The 17923-nt window shown below is 40.8% G+C and overlaps 1 protein-coding gene across 9 annotated transcripts in view; it reads right to left on the bottom strand.

Moving 5' to 3' along the window:
- Positions 1 to 17923, bottom strand: part of PLD1 (phospholipase D1) — a 272923-nt gene that overhangs the window by 151320 nt on the left and 103680 nt on the right. For all 9 annotated transcript variants that reach the window (XR_009736360.1, XM_061415861.1, XM_061415905.1 and 6 more), the window contains 4 exons: positions 17283 to 17375; positions 8443 to 8595; positions 4508 to 4657; positions 3717 to 3800 (listed from right to left, as the gene is read on the bottom strand). Coding sequence is in view for 8 of the 9 variants with exons in the window: in XM_061415861.1 (XP_061271845.1) it covers positions 3717 to 3800; positions 4508 to 4657; positions 8443 to 8595; positions 17283 to 17375 (480 nt within the window). In the remaining variant the exon portion in view is untranslated. The remainder of the gene's footprint in view (positions 1 to 3716; positions 3801 to 4507; positions 4658 to 8442; positions 8596 to 17282; positions 17376 to 17923) is intronic.

Raw genomic sequence — 17923 nt, 5'->3', positions numbered from 1 at the left:
GCATCATCAACTCAGTGGACTCGAGTTTGAGCAAACTCTGAGAGACAGTGAAGGACGGGGAAGCCTGGTGTGCTGCAGTCCATGGTGCTGCAAAAAGTCAGACACGACTTAGTGACTGAACAACAACAACAAACAGACTAACAACAGCAAGTGCTTGCAATGATGAGCAGGGATGAAATTCTCAAACATTGTTAGTACATGCACTTCAGAAAGCAGATTGACAGTTTCTTAGAGAAAGTCGCTCTGTATTGATATAATACAATAACTAGAATTTACTTTTTAAGATAAGGGTTATCAAATTATGCACCATGAATCAAATTTGGTCCATTGCCTCTTTTAGTATGGTCCATGAGCTGTTACATTTTTAAAGGTTTATTAAACACACACACACTTGCACAAACAAGAATATGCATCAGAGACTATATGTGACCTGAAACAACTGAAATATTTACTTTCTGGCTCTTTACAGAAAATGTTTGCCAACCCTGTTGAAAGTCAGAAGCTTTTGAACTTTTGGGGTCATAATCTACATGAGTACATTATGTATTCATTCTGGTATTTTCGTCCATCCGTCTATCTACCTACCTACCTATCAGTCAGTCTTCTTTTGACTACTGAAATAAAAGTTGCACAAAATAATAACCCTAACTTCCACTTAGGGCTTCCCTTGTGGCTCAGAAGGTAAAGAATCCACCTGGATTGTGGGAGACCTGGGTTCGATCCCTGGGTTGGGAAGATTGCTTGGAGAAGGGAAAGGCTACCCACTCCAGTATTCTGGCCTGGAGGGTTCCATGGACTGTGTAGTCCACGGGTTCACAAAGAGTCGGACACGACTGAGCGACTTTCACTTTTATTTTTCCACTTAAGCTGCAACTCTCCTTTCTCTTCTTTCCTACCTTTTCTTATTGCATTATTTAAATAAAATTCTAATATAACTTACCACTTCTCTGCCTAAAATATTCACCTATCTTTATCTGGACAGCTCCATCAGCCAGGACTCAGGCCAGACTCCTCTCCTGTGAAGCTTCCACAGCTCCTGCAGGCTCAGTCACTGCCCCTTCCCCTGTGCTTCCCCCCACCCCACCCTCACCCTGTGCCTTCTGCTATGCTGATCTTCACCACTGAAGTGAAGAAGTAAAGTCGTTCAGTCGTGTCCGACTCTTTGTGACCCCATGGACTGGGGCCTACCAGGCTCCTCCCATGGGATTTTCCAGGCAAGAGTACTGGAGTGGGTTGCCATTTCCTTCTCCAGGGAATTTCCCCCACCCAGGGATCAAACCTGGGTCTCCCGCCTTGTAGGCAGATGCTTTACCTACAACGCTGGAAACCTGGGTTCAATTCCTAGGTGAGGAAGATCCCCTGGAGAAGGAAATGGCAACCCACTCCAGTACTCTTGCCTGGAAAATCCCATAGATGGAGGAGCGTGGTAGGCTACAGTCTATGGGGTCGCAAAGAGTCGGACACGACTGAGTGACTTCACCACTGAGCTGGCCCCGATCTGTTGTCCTGCACATAATTTCCTAACTGTGTATTGTCCAGGGTAGGGGGTGCTTTTCATTCATCATTCTGGACCTGTGCCTGTCACATAGTGGCTGCTCATTAAGTATCTCGGAAATGAATGAGTGAATAAATTAATAAATGAAAGAACGGGTGGTTAAATGAATTAATGAACAAAAGAGCTAAGCACTTCTAGGTCCCAGGTTGTTTCTCATTTTATTAAATCTGCTTTTTAGTTCAGTTCAGTGGCTCAGTCGTGTCTAACTCTTTGTGACCCCATGGACTGCAGCATGTCAGGCTTCCCTCTCCATCACCAACTCCCGGGGATTGCTCAAATCTGCCTTTGCTTGCATATTAATTGTTTCAAAAAGAGAGTAACACAGTTTTCACTCATGTATATGATGTCTCTTGATTTAGATTAGAAGCTTCTAAAGGGCATGTGCATCTTCTCACTATGCTTTTCATTCTCTCAGATCCAGATATATCAGGGTGTGATAAAGTTTCTGAATGCTCACTTTTGCAATATAATTGTATAACAAGAATTTTCTTCACTTGTTTTGAGGAAAGTTTCTGCAAAGGTTTTGTTTCAAAGAGAGAGTTGTAATAAGATGTTATCCTAGCACAGTCACGAAAAAGAAATAACCTGCTGATTTATTTTTTTTGCTGACAGAAGAAACATTCAACATTCCATCTCTTTAGATGTTTAAATGAGAGCCTATATTTCAGTGTTCAGAACCTTCAAAACATATATTCTTTGTTTGTGTAAAACATGATAATACAGGCTCAGTGGAAACGCTATTTACAGTCTCTTTCATGTCCTAGTCAAACTTTCAGAAATACTTTTTAAAGGAACATACCTACTACATTAAGCTTGAACTTAATCTCATAAGTGTGTAGAAAGTATTCAATCAAAGAAATAGTTCACAAGGAAGAACCTTTCTTTTATTTCTGGTAGCCGACTTGAAGAGATAAAATTTGGCAAGAATAAAAGGACCAAGATTAAGCTCCTCCATAAACGTGAGAATAAACAGAAGCACAGACATGCTGATTATCACAAGCCTTATCTGCTGACTTTAGATCAATGGTTCTCAACCAAGAGGGAGTGTGCCCCGCAGGGGACATTTGATGCCTGAAGATATTTTGGCTATCTCAACTGGGACCTTGCTACTGGCATCAAGTGGACAAAAGCCAGAGATGCTGATGGTTCTAAACACCCCACAACACAAAGAACAAGCCCCCGCAATAAAGAATTATCTGGCTCCACATGTCAGTAGTGCCAAGGTTGGGAAAGCATGCCCTAGACTTAAACATTTCCTCATCACTGAGGCAAAACAGTAGAAAAAGATGAGTTCACATTCCTAATTACTCTTCTTTCCCCTCCAAACCTAGAATTAGGAGGAAATGAATTATGATGCTATTTTCATAGTTCAATAAAGATAGCATTTGGAAAGAAATAGGATAGGGAAAAATGGGGGTGGGAGGAGCATTTCAAGCAACTAAGTTCTTAGAAGGAAAACATATTTTACACATTTTCATTTTCATTGTAGGAAATGTTAGCATCAGCAGTGGGTTTTAACCATCCAGGCAGATGGGTTATTGGAACTAAAGTCATACTAGAAGGCCTACACGTACTCCAGGAGTAAAATTTCCCAAGAGCTAAGTGAATTTTAGATACAAGAGACTTGCAATGGCTTTAATTAGCATTTTAACTCTCATGGATGATTTTAAAGGGGATTAGAAAGTTGAAATCTGATGCATCTCTAGAAAAGCTAACCAGGCTTAGTCATTACAAAGGATATTTTAATACTAATAGGTAAATGGAAATAGTCCAGTTTCAAAGGGACAATTCAGAGGAAGTGTACTAAGACAGACATACCAACATCATGGAAAATATCGAAGGAAGACTATTTTCCATTATCTCTACACCTATATTTGCATTGCAAAATAATCTTTACTACAATAAATATTGGTTATTTGCTTCCAAAGGGAAAACCAAAAACAAAATTGCTCAAACTAAATATTTTAACAATCTATATGGATGTGAGGTTTTTTTTGAAAAGACCTTTCAGTGGAGGCTACTACAATTAATTAGTTGGGACTTTGACCAAAACATCTGTGACTACTGCTGTATTTCTTAATGTATGATTCTAGAACAGTACAACACTGTTGTATATTCCTAAACACAGAGATCTCCAAACTCCCCAGGGACATATACTAACCACCAGTCTGTGATAAATATTTCTTCTTTTGCCTCTTCCATTGCATTTGCCACATCTTCAAAATATCCTTTGGCATTAACATACCTGAAAGACAAGTTTTCAGTTTCATTTTTTTAACAAAAAAGATAAAAAAAGAAGTCTATCATATGGCAAAACAGAAGACGGAAGCCACTGCCTAGAATCTCTACAAAACCACCAGCTTACTTTGTATAACTGGAAACAAAAACTGAAAATACCATGTTCTGTTTGCTATGCAGGAAGTACAGTAAGTAGACAGAAGCAGGCAATCTGATTCTTTTCTGCTGAGAGAATAACAAATTGAATGCTCTCATCATTGTATGAGGTCAGATGCACTCTCCCACCCTACTGAACGCACACACTATTGTTCTTCTGAGACTGAAAGCAGACCAGTTTCTAACCCATGGGTAGAATAACATGCTAAGCAAAATTTTATTTAAAAGAAATACCTACCAAGAAAATTTCTCTTTCTTAAATTATGGCTAATGACTTAAATAAGCTTTTCATTTGCATCATTAAGAAAATGAAGTTAACTTTTAAAATCAGACTTCACAATCTAAAGCTAGCTATCTAAAGTTCATTTTTAAAAAAATCATAAAAACAAAAAATGGAAAAATATTCTATGCTCAGGTAGTCCTACAAAGGCTCTTGTGAAGTATAATACATAATATTTTTTCACAGCTTCAAAAATTGATTCCAGGTGAACCTAGACCACTGTAATATTAAATGCTATGGCTATCTTCATAGTCTTAGAGCAAAAAGATCTTCCTTACCATTTGGCTAAAGTGTTCCCTTGGATAGCAGCATATGATCCAAATCGATGATCTCTGAGAAAGTCAGGGCCATACTTCTGGATGAATTCTTCTATAGCCCCTCCCCACCACCGAGCATGTCTATAGCTGTTGCATTTTAAAATCAGAGTCCTTCAAAGAAAAGCAAAATGTGGAAAAGAATGGTCACTTTATGCTCTATCTCTTTAAACAATTTAAGAATTAAACATGTCCCATTTGTTTTGGTAGTGCAGCAAAGAAAATTTTAGACAAAGAGCATCCTACTGATATGAAAAAAACAGACTTTTAAATGGTCTTGTCAGTATTTAAAAATATATTCAGTGTAGCAAAATAAACTTTCAGGTTACTTATTTCCTCATTCACTTATGCAAACATGTGTAAAGGCCTAGAGCTAACTGGACCAAGCTGTGAGGAAGAGATGGAAGAGGCATCAAGTGAGGTCCTACATCCAAGTCTTAGAAAATTGTTGGTTCCTGTAAAGGACATTTCCCTTTGGCCTACCTGGTGTCCATTCCCTCAGCCTCTGGAAATAGCCTGATCATCCTGTGCCCACTCTGGGTCTACCAAAGCCAACAAAATGGCATACTCCAGCTCCTGATTCCAAAGACTGGTTCAAGGATGATATTCATAAGCCAACTCCACCCAAAAAGTGAGAATATAATCAAGGACTTGCTCAGAAATGCAGCAGGAGACTCTTCCCCTTCCACCAAACTTGGTTTGAGTGTAAGAGGCAGCCATCTTGCTACCACCAGGAGACTAGCCTGAGGATGGAGTAGATCCCAGGCGACAGAATTGAGAAACTCCAGGAAAATGCACCTCAGTGACATAGCTGGAGCCCTGGAATCAGCCATGGTTAACATATTTGATTAATTACTTCTGATGTAACCCAGACTGCACTGGATTTTTCTATTGCAAATGACTAAATGATCCTAAATGGTTACAGATTTGTCAGTGCTGAAAAAAAAATTCAGAGTGGGAGATTACAAAAAGTTATTACATAACAAATGCCAAAAGAGGTGACTACCACTAAGAGGTGGAAGTGAGTTATCCAAATTTGAAGTTCAGAGAAAACAAGGTGTGGGAACTCCCTGGCAATCCAGTGGGTAGGACTCCATGCTCTCACTGCCAGAACTCCAGGTTCTATCCCAGGTCAGTGAAATAGGAATCTGTATGTCTCTGCTGCTGCTGCTACTGCTAAGTCGCTTCAGTCGTGTCCGACTCTGTGCAACCCCACAGACGACAGCCCACCAGGCTTCCTCGTCCCTGGGATTTTTCAGGCAAGAACACTGGAATGGGTTGCCATTTCCTTCTCCAAAGCATGAAAGTGAAAAGTGAAAGTGAAGTCGCTCAGTCGTGTCCGACTCTAGCGACCCCGTGGACTGCAGCCTACCAGACTCCTCCATCCATGGGATTTTCTCTAGCCACTGCCAAAAGGAAAACAACAACAACAATAACAACAACAAAAACCCAGAGAAAACAAGGTATTGAAGTCAGCAGTCTCCCTGGCATTTAGGCAGAAACTTGCCCCAATAAAGGACCAGTGCTGTGAGTGAGCAGGAGAGTTTGCTTTGGGGAGAAATGCAATGATCCTATATGCACAGATCCTAAAATAACTATTTATAAAGATTAGGGATGTCCAAACTGGTCCCCTCGATATGTCAGAGACTGATGCTTGGCTTTTGTCTGGGGTGTAGGGAGGGGCGAGGTGAGACGTGGTGGTGCTGGGAGGAGTGAGGCATTCTCCATTGGCCGCGGCAGGCAGACACGGGGTTCTGCAGAGAGGTCACCAGGGCACAGAAAATGCCTGGGCTTGACCCAGCATGCAAGCACTGCTCCAACTCAGCTGAAATGCCTCTGAAAACCAGTTATGAGAAAAAGAAGAGATAAAGGACAAACAGAAGTCTTATCACAGGATGTGAATCAGAGGTAAGGGGGAAAAAAAAGAACCATTCCAAACATGGAGGTAGAAAGAGGAAAGGTGAAATTAAAAAATGTGTGAGGAGAGGTGTGAAGAGAACTGTCCCTAAAGAACAGAAAGACTGCTTTAGGGAGGGATTGCCAATGAAGGCAGAGAGATAAAAGGCCTCAGATTGTAAACGGAGGAATTTGGGCTTCTTTGATACAAGGAGGGGGACCACTTACACCAGGGAGGGAGCAGATGAAACCTGGGTCTGTATGAATTCATTTGGCAAGGGTGCACAAGTGAGTGATGACAGGAAATGGAGATAAGATGGCCAGAAAAGCAGCTGTCACAGCGACCAGTGAAAACTGTGGTCTGATTTCTATGGTCCTCCAGAAAACAGGAAAGTAGTACCAGGAGGGAGGTGGCCTTTTTTTTGGCTGCTCTGTGTAGCTTGTGGGACTCTAGTTCCCTGATCAGGGATTGGACTCAGGCCCTTGGCAGTGAAAGCACAGAGTCCTAACCACTGAACTTCCAGAGAATTTCCAGGAGGAAGATATAATGGCAGCATCATTATATTTCCAATAACATCCTGAACCTCCTATTGTCTGAGATTGGTAAGTTCAGCATTTTTCACACACACACACACAAACACACACGCAAACATATTAGTACGAGTAGCGTATTTATATTAAATACATATATATATTTGATGTCAGTCAGTGTGTATAGAGAGAAATGTTGTTGTCATTGTTCAGCTCACTCAGTCAAGTCTGATTCTCTGAGACCCCATGGACTGTAGCATGCCAGGCTTCCCTGTCCTTCACGATCTCCCAGAGCTTGCTCAAACTCATGTCCATTGAATTGGTGATGCCATCCAACCATCTCGTCCTCTGTTGTCTCCTTCTCCTCCTGCCTTCAATCTTTCCCAGCATCAGGGTCTTTTCCAAAGAGTCAGCTCTTCGTATCAGGTAGCCAAAGTATTAGAGCTTCAGTTTCAGCTCAGTCCTTTCAATGAATGCTCAGGGTTGGTTTCCTTTAGGACTGACTGGTTTGATCTCCTTGCAGTCCACGGGAGTCTCAAGAGTCTTCTCCAACACCACAGTTCAAAAACATCAGTTCTTTGGTGCTCAGCCTTCTTGATGGTCAATTCTCACATCCATACATGACTACTGGAAAAACCATAGCTTTGACTATATGGACCTTTGTATATGTGTATGTATTCATATGGGCTTCCCAGGTGGCTCAGTGGTAAAGAATCTGCCTGCCAAGGAGGAGATGTGGGTTCAATCCCTGGGTCAGGAAGATCCCCTAGAGCAGGAAATGGCAACCCACTCCAGTATTCTTGCCTGGAGAATTCCATAGACAGAGGAGCCTGAAGGGCTATAGTCCATGGTGTCACAAAAGAGTTGGATACAACATAGCAACTAAACAACAAAAATGTATTCATATACATGACCCTGAACTTTATAGAGACAAATATATATATCAGAAAGAAAAAGACACACATATATTGTATAACTACAGCCTTTCAAAAGAAAAGCCTTTCACAAACTCACTAATAAAATCTATAATAAATGTACAGTTGAGTATCCTTCAAGGTATCTTTTTAAAAATCTGTATGTAAACAGAATTTTTATAATCAGATCACTGTGTACATGTTTTATTAATTAAAGGGTATCCATTTATAAAGTAAAATTCTACTTTTTAAAAACAAGAACTATTACTCCTTATCTGTTTGGTAAATTGGTATTAATGGGTAGTCAATTTTGTTAAAGCAGGCATATATTTTGTTAAAACAGGCACACAGCAATACATGGTACCATTTATTCTGACTCTTGCATATAGGATACTCTGCATCCTAAAGATATAAAAAAGTAGTTTAATTACTTTTAATTGAGGATGAGTTCTAAATAATAATTTTCTAACACCTAAATTATTTTACCTTCTTCTTCACTTAAGGTTGGGAGAAAAACTGTTTTTAGAGAAATCTTTAAAAAATCTTTCCAAATTCTACCTTGAAAGATTATCAATTCGGAGTCCATACTTCGTCTCTGTCTCCTTCCTCCCCACCTTAACTCTGAATTCTTTATCCACCAGCAGGACGAAGGCAATAGCACCACTGTCTGGTTTCATATACAGTAAAAAGGAATCTTTTACTATCAACCACCTGTAAGAAGAAGAAAACACATATTTTTGAAGTTGTACTGAATTATTGAAACAAAGGGAACAAGTTATTACGACAAGTTTGAAGTAAGCATTCTAGCAGACAGTAAACATAATTTTGTCTTTTACACAGGGGTCTATTTTTTAAAACATGAAAACACTATGAAACAGAAAAACAAACAAAAATCTTCCTATTATGTTTCCCTGAGAAGTACTGGCACCAAGCAATTCAAGACAATTCAATAATGTCCCTGATGTGGGTGGGCAGTGCTCACAGGATGGACAGCAGGAACCAAAGCTGTTGGAAAATGGGGTGGGTTAATGTTTGCCAAAATAAACCATCACAGAAGAGGCAACTGAGTCTCTGAGTAAGTAAAAATTCCCCTTAAAAAAATTTAATAAACATCCAATACTCTGCATATTATTCATTTCAAATTATTGGTAGCTTAAGGACCATTAATCGGAGAAGGCAATGGCACCCCACTCCAGTACTCTTGCCCGGAAAATCCCATGGACGGAGGAGCCTGGTAGGCTGCAGTCCATGGGGTCGCTAAGAGTCAGACACGACTGAGTGACTTCACTTTCACTTTTCACTTTCATGCATTGGAGGAGGAAATGGCAACCTACTCCAGTGTTCTTGCCTGGAGAATCCCAGGGACTGGGGAGCCTGCTGGGCTGCCATCTATGGGGTCGCAAAGAGTCGGACACGACTGAATCGATTTAGCAGCAGCAGCAGCAGCAAGGACCATTAATAAATGATGCTCAGTGGAACATAATCTCTCAAAAGTATATCTGCAATCAATTCAAATATATATTTAAGAGCTTCATGATGGAAAAGTACAGTGATAAACTGGGAGTTAGAGCAGAGGTAGAAATGGCACGAAGATAAATCAGACATGTTTTCAAAGGAACTTATTAGGCTGGTGGGGCACAATAACAATGCTAGGCTGAATGGGATAGGTGTTAAAGGAGGAAAGCAAAAAGAGATGTGTGTAAGGAAGGGGTCCTCAGTTCTAAGAGAAAGGGCTAGTGGCATTTCTCAAAAAAGTGTTGTCTGAGCAAAACCAGGAAGGAGCCCAACAAGCAGAGCCCGAAGAGGTAGTCCAGGTATATATACATCCACATGGAGGGAAGAGTTAGCAAAGGCACCAAGGCTGGGAATGCTGCCTGTATTGGGGGACAGCCTGGGGAGGCCAGGGTTTCCGGAAGTGTAGCAGATGAGGTGTGGGGAGTGGGGTAGGAGCCTGGCAAAGGCCACATTGAGGAGAGTCTGAAGGCCATGTAGGTAATGTCATCGTCACCTGCAATTGTGTAGTGGTGAAATGAATTGGTCAATAATTAAAGAAACGAACAATGGGAATATTATATCACTTAACAGGCAACATAAAGCACGTTATGAAATAGGTAAGGCCAGAATACCTGAACATAAATGAACAAATATTGTAAATGTAATATGTGACGTCAGAAGTTAAAGGAAACCTATAACAAATTATTACTGAAATTGCTAACCACATTACATTTTAGTGGCTCTCTAGTTTGGGATTTAATGTAGACAATCTACATTGATTTCCACATGGTTTCATTTCACTTGTTTTTTTAATATACAGGCTGTCTCCTTTCCAATTAAAGGGGGGTGGGATGGATTTAGGGTAACACAGTAAAGGTCATACATGTGTTACAATTAACAAAAGGGAAAACATCAAGGTCAGAGAAAGCAAATATCTAACCACAACACTAATATAATTATGGTGATGGCACACCAATGTGGGTTTGAGCTTCCTGGTTTTTCTTATCAAATGAATAAATTAAGGAAATAAAGAAGTCACCCAACAAAAAGATAAATTCCAAAGAAAGTTTCTCACTTGGAACCTAACATAAAGCAACTGAACAATATTAATGGATAACACTCTCAATAGTTTTCAGAAAATGCAGAAATTCATGTTTTATAAGAATTCTCTTAACACTGCTGAATGTCACTGCCAAGGCCATGATATCAAATAGAAACTCAGTCATTCTGATGGGGCTGAGTTATGAGTTACGTATAACTACTTGTTGATGAAAAGTCGGTCAAGGCTTAAAGATCATATATCTGTTAAAGGTCCTTCTTTAGCTATGATCCCTTGTCCCAGCCTGACTTTCTATGTAAGCTAGAGAGCAGACGGCAGGGCACAGGCCCAGAGCAGCAGTGTTGCTGACCAGGAAGGAGCCACAGGCTTTGAAAACCACAGCTGGTGGGTTTGTCAAACTGACAAAGAAAAGTCAAACGTACTGGACTTGGGGACTTGCCTAGAAGTCAAGGTCCTCTGAATGGCATCAGAGCCAGCTCTAGCCAGAGCTCCACACCAGACACAACAGTGAGGGATGAAGAAATACAGAAGTGTTTAATAGTGACTGCTGGATTTTGAAATCTGAAGGCAAAAGAGAATGGTTTCTGTTTTGACGATGATGAGTTGTTCTCTGTAACAGTTATTAGATATAAGGTGAATTGATGCCAGGCCTTAGTTTAAAGCTTTTCTTAACTATACCATTCATTAACCTTTTCTTGTTTCTCCTCTTTGTCTCTTTTGTCAAAAGATTTTTTTCTCTAACAGGAGGATATGCATCAAGAAAGGAATTCGCCAAGCAGCCTCCTGGGAGTCAGCACCTGCTGCTGCTGCTAAGTCACTTCAGTCGTGTCCGACTCTGTGCGACCCCATAGACGGCAGCCCACCAGGCTCTGCCATCCCTGGGATTCTCCAGGCAAGAACACTGGAGTGGGTTGCCATTTCCTTCTCCAGTGCATGAAGTGAAAAGTGAAAGGGAAGTCGCTCAGTCGTGTCTGACTCTTAGCGACCCCATGGACTGCAGCCTATCAGGCTCCTCCGTCTGTGGGATTTTCCAGGCAAGAGTACTGGAGTGGGGTGCCATTGCCTTCTCGACAGCACCTGCTGCTCAGGGATTAAGTGTCTGCTTGAAGTCAGCCTCCCTGGCTCCAGTTTTGGTTCTGTCACTTGCCCTTTTCTGTGAACTGGGGTAATTGAGCCTGAGGTCTAAATCCATAAAACGAGGATAGGAGTAATGTCCAGCTCATAAGTATTTTTGAGGATTCACTGAGATGACTTAAGGATGTTGCTTAGCACAATGCCTGGAGCCAATAAATGTGAGCTTTTATGAATTCTCTTGTTCTATACCAGGCGAGATTATGGTCTGTTCTAACAAGATGTGACCTGTTCTACTACAAACTGTGTCATTAAAATGCAGATAGAGCCACCTAAGTCACACATCACCTTCTCAGCCTCATCTCATACTCTTCCTTCCCACCACGTTGGTCTCACTGGTCCTGAGACTTGCTACCTTGTTCTCTGGGCTTCTACATTTGCTCTTCCTCACTTAGAAATTATTTCTTCCAGATCCTCCCATGAGCAGTCCCTGCCTGTCAATCAATCTTTCGCTTAAATATTTCTCCACTGGAAGGTTTTCCTGGGCTCCCAGCCCACTCGCCTCTGCATCCTGTTTCGCTTCTTCCTAGCACTTATCACTGTCTGGAACTGTTTATTCGTCTGCTTGTTTCTTGTCTTTCCTTTACTAGAAAGTGAGATCCTTGAGAACAGGGAATGTGTATCATGTCCACTGGTATCTCCCCAGGGCCCAGACAAGTTCTTCAGGCAAAGCAACACTCTTGCCTGAATAACAGCTGCACAAATAGATCCTGGAGCATAAATAAAATCATTTAGACATGGTCACTGTCTAAAAATTGTAATTCTTGGTATAGTTCATAGTTTAGTAAATGCTAAATTTATTTCTTATAAATTATCTCTTAAGATATTATTTGAGATAAGAAACTTATCATTGAGCCCATCAATATGATGTGCTGTTTAAGCAGATGTTTTAAATTGAGGGAAGAAATGCTTGCTGTGTTTGCCAGCAGAACAGAAGAAATGTTTTTTTTTTTTCCTTTTCTTCATACTTGTGCCTGAGACTTGGTTGAAAGTTTGATGGCCTTGTTTGCCTTATGTCAGTTTGTCAATACAGAATATACAAAATGATCAGAATCTTTTTTTAAAAATGGATACAAAAATTTAAAAAAGAGATATGATCAAGTGTTGCCCTTAAAAGTAACTCTCATTTAGACACCAATAGTCTTCTAGTGTGGAGAAGGCAATGGCACCCCACTCCAGTACTCTTGCCTGGAAAATCCCATGGACGGAGGAGCCTGGTAGGCTGCAGTCCATGGGGTCGCTAAGAGTCAGACACGACTGAGTGACTTCACTTTCACTTTTCACTTTCATGCATTGGAGAAGGAAATGGCAACCCACTCCAGTGTTCTAGTCTGGAGAATCCCAGGGATGGCAGAGCCTGGTGGGCTGCCGTCTGTGGGGTCGCACAGAGTCAGACACGACTGAACCGACTTAGCAGCAGCAGCAGTCTTCTAGTGTGGGAAATTTTCCAAACAAAATTTGTCAGCTACATCTTATCATTTTTGTTTGGTACTGACATTTTATACCCCATGAATATAACTCAGAAAATACTTATTAATATGGAACCAAGGCTTCAATTTTCATGGAAAGATTTATACAAATTAAAATGAAGAGACATTTTATTCTAGGGAAGATCATATCTTTTTAGATTGTCCTGGTTGAAGTCTGATATGTATGCTCAGTCACTTCAGTTGTGTCCCACTCTTTGCAACACCATGGACTGTAGCCCACCAGGCTCCTCTGTCCATGTGATTCTCCAGGCAAAAATACTGGAGTGGGTTGTCATGCCCTCCTCCAGGGGACCTTCCTGACCCAGGGATTGAACTCACATCTCGTGTGTCTTCTGCATTGTAGGCAGATTCTTTACCCACTGAGCCACCAGGAAGACTGAAATCTGATATTATCAGACTTTAAAAAGTGGGGGAGGTATATTTCCTTTATATAACAAAGCCTCCCCCTTCTACCTTTTTGGGCTGCTCTTTCTCACAGAGGTTACAACTCAAGGTCAGTTCCTTGACTTCTGTAGCTAAAGCCTCTGTCTGAAGTCCTCATGTCCCTGACTGTCCCATCACCTTTTTCTTTCACAGCTCTGATAAACACTTGTGCTAAAGTCATTCACCCTGCTTGTCAGCTTCTCCTCTGTCTGTGATCTCCTCCAATAGTGCTCTGTGAGGGCAGGGGCATGGCCTTGTTCACCACTGTTCTCACAGTGGCTAGAACACAGCCTGGCAAACATTAGGTGCTCAATAAATGATAAAATGGACCAGATCCAGGCTTCCATTTCTTGAGTAGATGTCTTAGGTTGGGTTGCTCTAGAAGTCAACTCTGAGACACGGATAGACGTGAAAGCGGTTTGTAAAGTTACTTATTAGGGAGCTTAGTAGGAAGCAGAGGAAGGCAAGGACAGGAAGCAAGAGCAGGAAGGGAGCCATCGAGGATGTGTTTTCATGCACTGGATTGTGGGCAGCTGTGCTGCAAATCTTCCAGGGAACCTCGGGAGACAGTGCAGAGTTTGCTGGTGAATCACCCTACCTGAGGGGTGAGGGAGCTGGACTCCCGCCAGCTCTTGGCTGAAGGTTGTTCCTAGGGCCTGCGAATGCCTCCAGCCTACTCTGCTCAGGCAATCCAGAGCAAGTCTTCAGTCAAAGACTTACCAGTGCTTGCAGCCCAAAATCCATACCTAATACTTAGTAGCAACCTTAGGCAAAGCTGACGACCGGGGAGTAGGCAAGAGGAATTAGTGCCAGGGCCCCAGTGGTTTGGAGGTCCTGCCTCCCCGAGAGGCATGGTATGGCGCAGGAAGCAAGAGTAGGAAGTGAAAGTGTTGGTCGCTTAGTCGTGTCCGACTCTCTGTGACCCCATGGGCTGGAGCCTGCCAGGCTCCTCTGTCTGTGGAATTCTCCAGGCAAGAATATTGGAGTGGGCTGCCATTTCCTTTTCCAGGGGGTCTTCCTGACCCAGGGATAGAACTCAGGTTTCCTGCACTGCAGGCAGATTCTTTCCCAGGGAAGTTCATAAGGGCAGGAGCATAAGGCTGGCTTAGGCTCTGGTCCTCTTCTGGCTTGGCACTCAGTGTTCCCCAGGGTTCTGTACCACTGCAGGTAGGAGAGGATGGGAAGCTACTTCAAGTGGGAATCTCTGCATTTCCTGTGATGTTACTTATACCCCAAGTTTCTGGGGACATTTAAATAAATTACAGAAGTTTATTTGAAAACAAATATTATCTAGTCTACTAGTCCCGTTTATTGTAGTTAAAAAAATCTTTTGTTTTTTTGTAATATAGAAATTCTCAACTTCCTCTAGCTTAATCTCTTGATCTTTTCCTTGTAATTTCTTCTATTCTTTAAAAACCCAGAAAATAATAAACCAATCTAATGGTATTTTTGGTTGGCAATGTATCTGAAATACATGTTTAAAGATCCTAGTTTTAAGCTTATATATCTTCAACTCACACATAACTTAATTTCCTCTTTACACATGAGTTCATATTTTTTTCAAGGTTAGAAAAATTACAAACATCTCTTAATGGTTTTAAAAATTCCAGTAAATTATTATTGGAACAAATAGCTGTTGTCTATTATGTTAAAAATGTTGTCATAGATGCTTTGAGGAACAAATAAGAATGAGATAAGAATACTCCTCTATAAGGAGTCTTTAGTTGGACAGGACATAGGACAAGAATTAAAGTTTTCTGTCTATATCACACTTACCATAATATACATCCTCACAAATATAACTCTAAAATTACCCCTGAACACTACCATTTTTTTTGTTTATTTTTTTATGTATGGTTTAGTGGGTCTTAGTGTATTTTAGTTTACTATATTTGTAAATTTGTATGCTATCATCATTAATATATAATTCCAGAATATTTTCATCACTCCAAAAGAATTCCACATCCAAATGCAAACTAGTACAGCCACTATGGAGAACAGTGTGGAGATTCCTTAAAAAACTGGAAATAAAACTGACATACGACCCAGCAATCCCATTGCTGGGCATACATACTGAGGAAACCAGAATTGAAAGAGACACGTGTACCCCAATGTTCATCGAAGCACTGTTTACAATAGCCAGGACATGGAAGCAACCTAGATGTCCATCAGCAGATGAATGGATAAGAAAGCTGGGGTACATACACACAATGGAGTATTACTCAGCCATTAAAAAGAATACATTTGAATCAGTTCTAATGAGGTGGATGAAACTGGAGCCTATTGTACAGAGCAAAGTAAGTCAGAAAGAAAAACACCAATACAGTATACTAACGCATATATATGGAATTTAGAAAGATGGTAACAATGACCCTATATGTAAGACAGCAAAAGAGACACAGACATAAAGAACAGACTTTTGGACTCTGTAGGAGAAGGTGAGGGTGGGATGATTTGAGAGAATAGCATTGAAACATGTATATTTTACCATATATGAAATAGATCACCAGTCCAAGTTTGATGCATGAAACAGGGCGCTCAAAGCCAGTGCACTGGGACAACCCGGAGGGGTGGGAGGGGGAGGGAGGGAAGTGGGAGGGGGTTCAGGATGGGGGACACGTGTACACCCGTGGCTGATTCACATTAATGTATGGCAAGAACCACTACAATATTGTAAAGTAATTAGCCTCTGATTAAAATAAATTAATTAATTAAAAAAAAAAGAATTCTACACCCAGTAGTAGTAACTCCCCATTCCCCTTGTGCCACAGCCCTTGGAAACCATGAATGTACTTTGTTTCTACAGATTTACTTATTCTAAACCTTTCATGCAAATGGAATCATATAATATGTAACCTTCTGTAGCTGTTTCTTTTTCACTTAGTGTAATGTTTCCAAGGTTAATTCGTATTACAACATTTATCAGTCTTTCATTTCTTTTTTTCATTAAAATTAAAAAATATTCAAATATAATTTAAAACCCATATAATTCACCCCTTGAAAATGTACAATTTAGTGGTTTTAATATATTCACAAATTTTGCAACCATCATGGTCATCTAATTCCAGATATTTTCCAGAAGAGAAATCCCACACCCTTTAGTATTCTTCATTCCTATTTGTGGCCAAATAATATTCCATCTTAGGGCTGTAGCATATTTTGGTTAACCACTCATCAGGGGATGAACATTTGGGCTTTTTACACTTTTTGGCTACTCTGAATAATGCTGCTATGAACATTCATGAATAAGTTTTAATGGAGATATATTTGTTCAGTTCTGTTTGGAAATATCTGGGGTATGTGGTAACTGTATGTTTAACATTTTGAGGAACTGCCACCCTGTTTTCCAAACTGGCTGTATCATTTTACATGATGCACCAGCAATATGAAGGTTCTAATTTTTCTACAGCCTTGACAACACTTGCTATTGTCCAGTTTGCTTATCACAGCCATCCTGGTGGCTATGGAGTTGTAGATTACTGTGGTTTTGATTTATCTTCCCCTAATGACTAGTGATGTTAAGCATAATGACTTGTGCTAATTGGCCACTGTCTATGTTCCCTGGCTGACCAATTTTTGAATCCTATGGCCCATTGGGTTTTTATCTATGTAATTGGCATACTCTGCCTACAAATGCAATTTTGAGTAGAGTATTTAAATAGAGCTGAAACCTGGAACTTAAAAATAATTTAACATTTGCTCTGCCATGACTTTCAAAGATTTATAATTGAAAACTAGAATATAAAAACTCCCCCAATACTCAGTTTATTAAGACAAACACACAAACTCTCAAGTCTCACCTTTTTGCCCACCGATAGCAGGCTCTTCCCTGGCCACAGCAATTCAGGCCTGGTATTCTGTGTCCTCCGGATCTTTTCATTATCATACCTTCTCTGAAAGAGACATTGAGTTAACCCATCATCTTTAAACTTCCAGCTCACACTTAGCTGATATAGCCTCATAACTGGGAACTAAATAAACTGTTCTGTTCTTCCATGCCCTACCGCTCTATGTTTTCTGCTTGCACTGTCAAATAGATCACTGCTATGTTTACTAGGCTCAGAACTCCAAAGCCAGTCTTTAAAAGCACCTGGTGGATGTAGGCCTGTTGGCGCAGGGGACAGCATACTGCACACACAGCAGGACCTAAGCATCCCGGCTTCTGGCTCTAAATGCTGAGCATTCTCCCAGCCACCATGACAGCCTGAAAAAGACCCCACATGTTGCCAAATGCCGGCACGGGGGAGGTTCATCTGCTATGGAGATCATTGAGAATGCTCATCCACAGATTCCAGGGTATTTCTGCATCCCTTCACCTACAGTTCTAGGACCAACTCATGTCAAAGAAGTAAAGCAAAGCTATTACTTCAGAAGGAGAAATATCCTAACTCTGAAAGATGTGAAAAGAAAAAACAATAATAATGGCCAACCAACCAAACAA

Source organism: Bos javanicus, chromosome 1 (genome assembly GCF_032452875.1).
Source record: "Bos javanicus breed banteng chromosome 1, ARS-OSU_banteng_1.0, whole genome shotgun sequence".
In the NCBI taxonomy this organism is placed as follows: domain Eukaryota; kingdom Metazoa; phylum Chordata; class Mammalia; order Artiodactyla; family Bovidae; genus Bos; species Bos javanicus.
The sequence above is the reverse complement of the archived record's forward strand: the minus strand, read 5'-3'. Positions and strand labels throughout refer to the sequence as shown.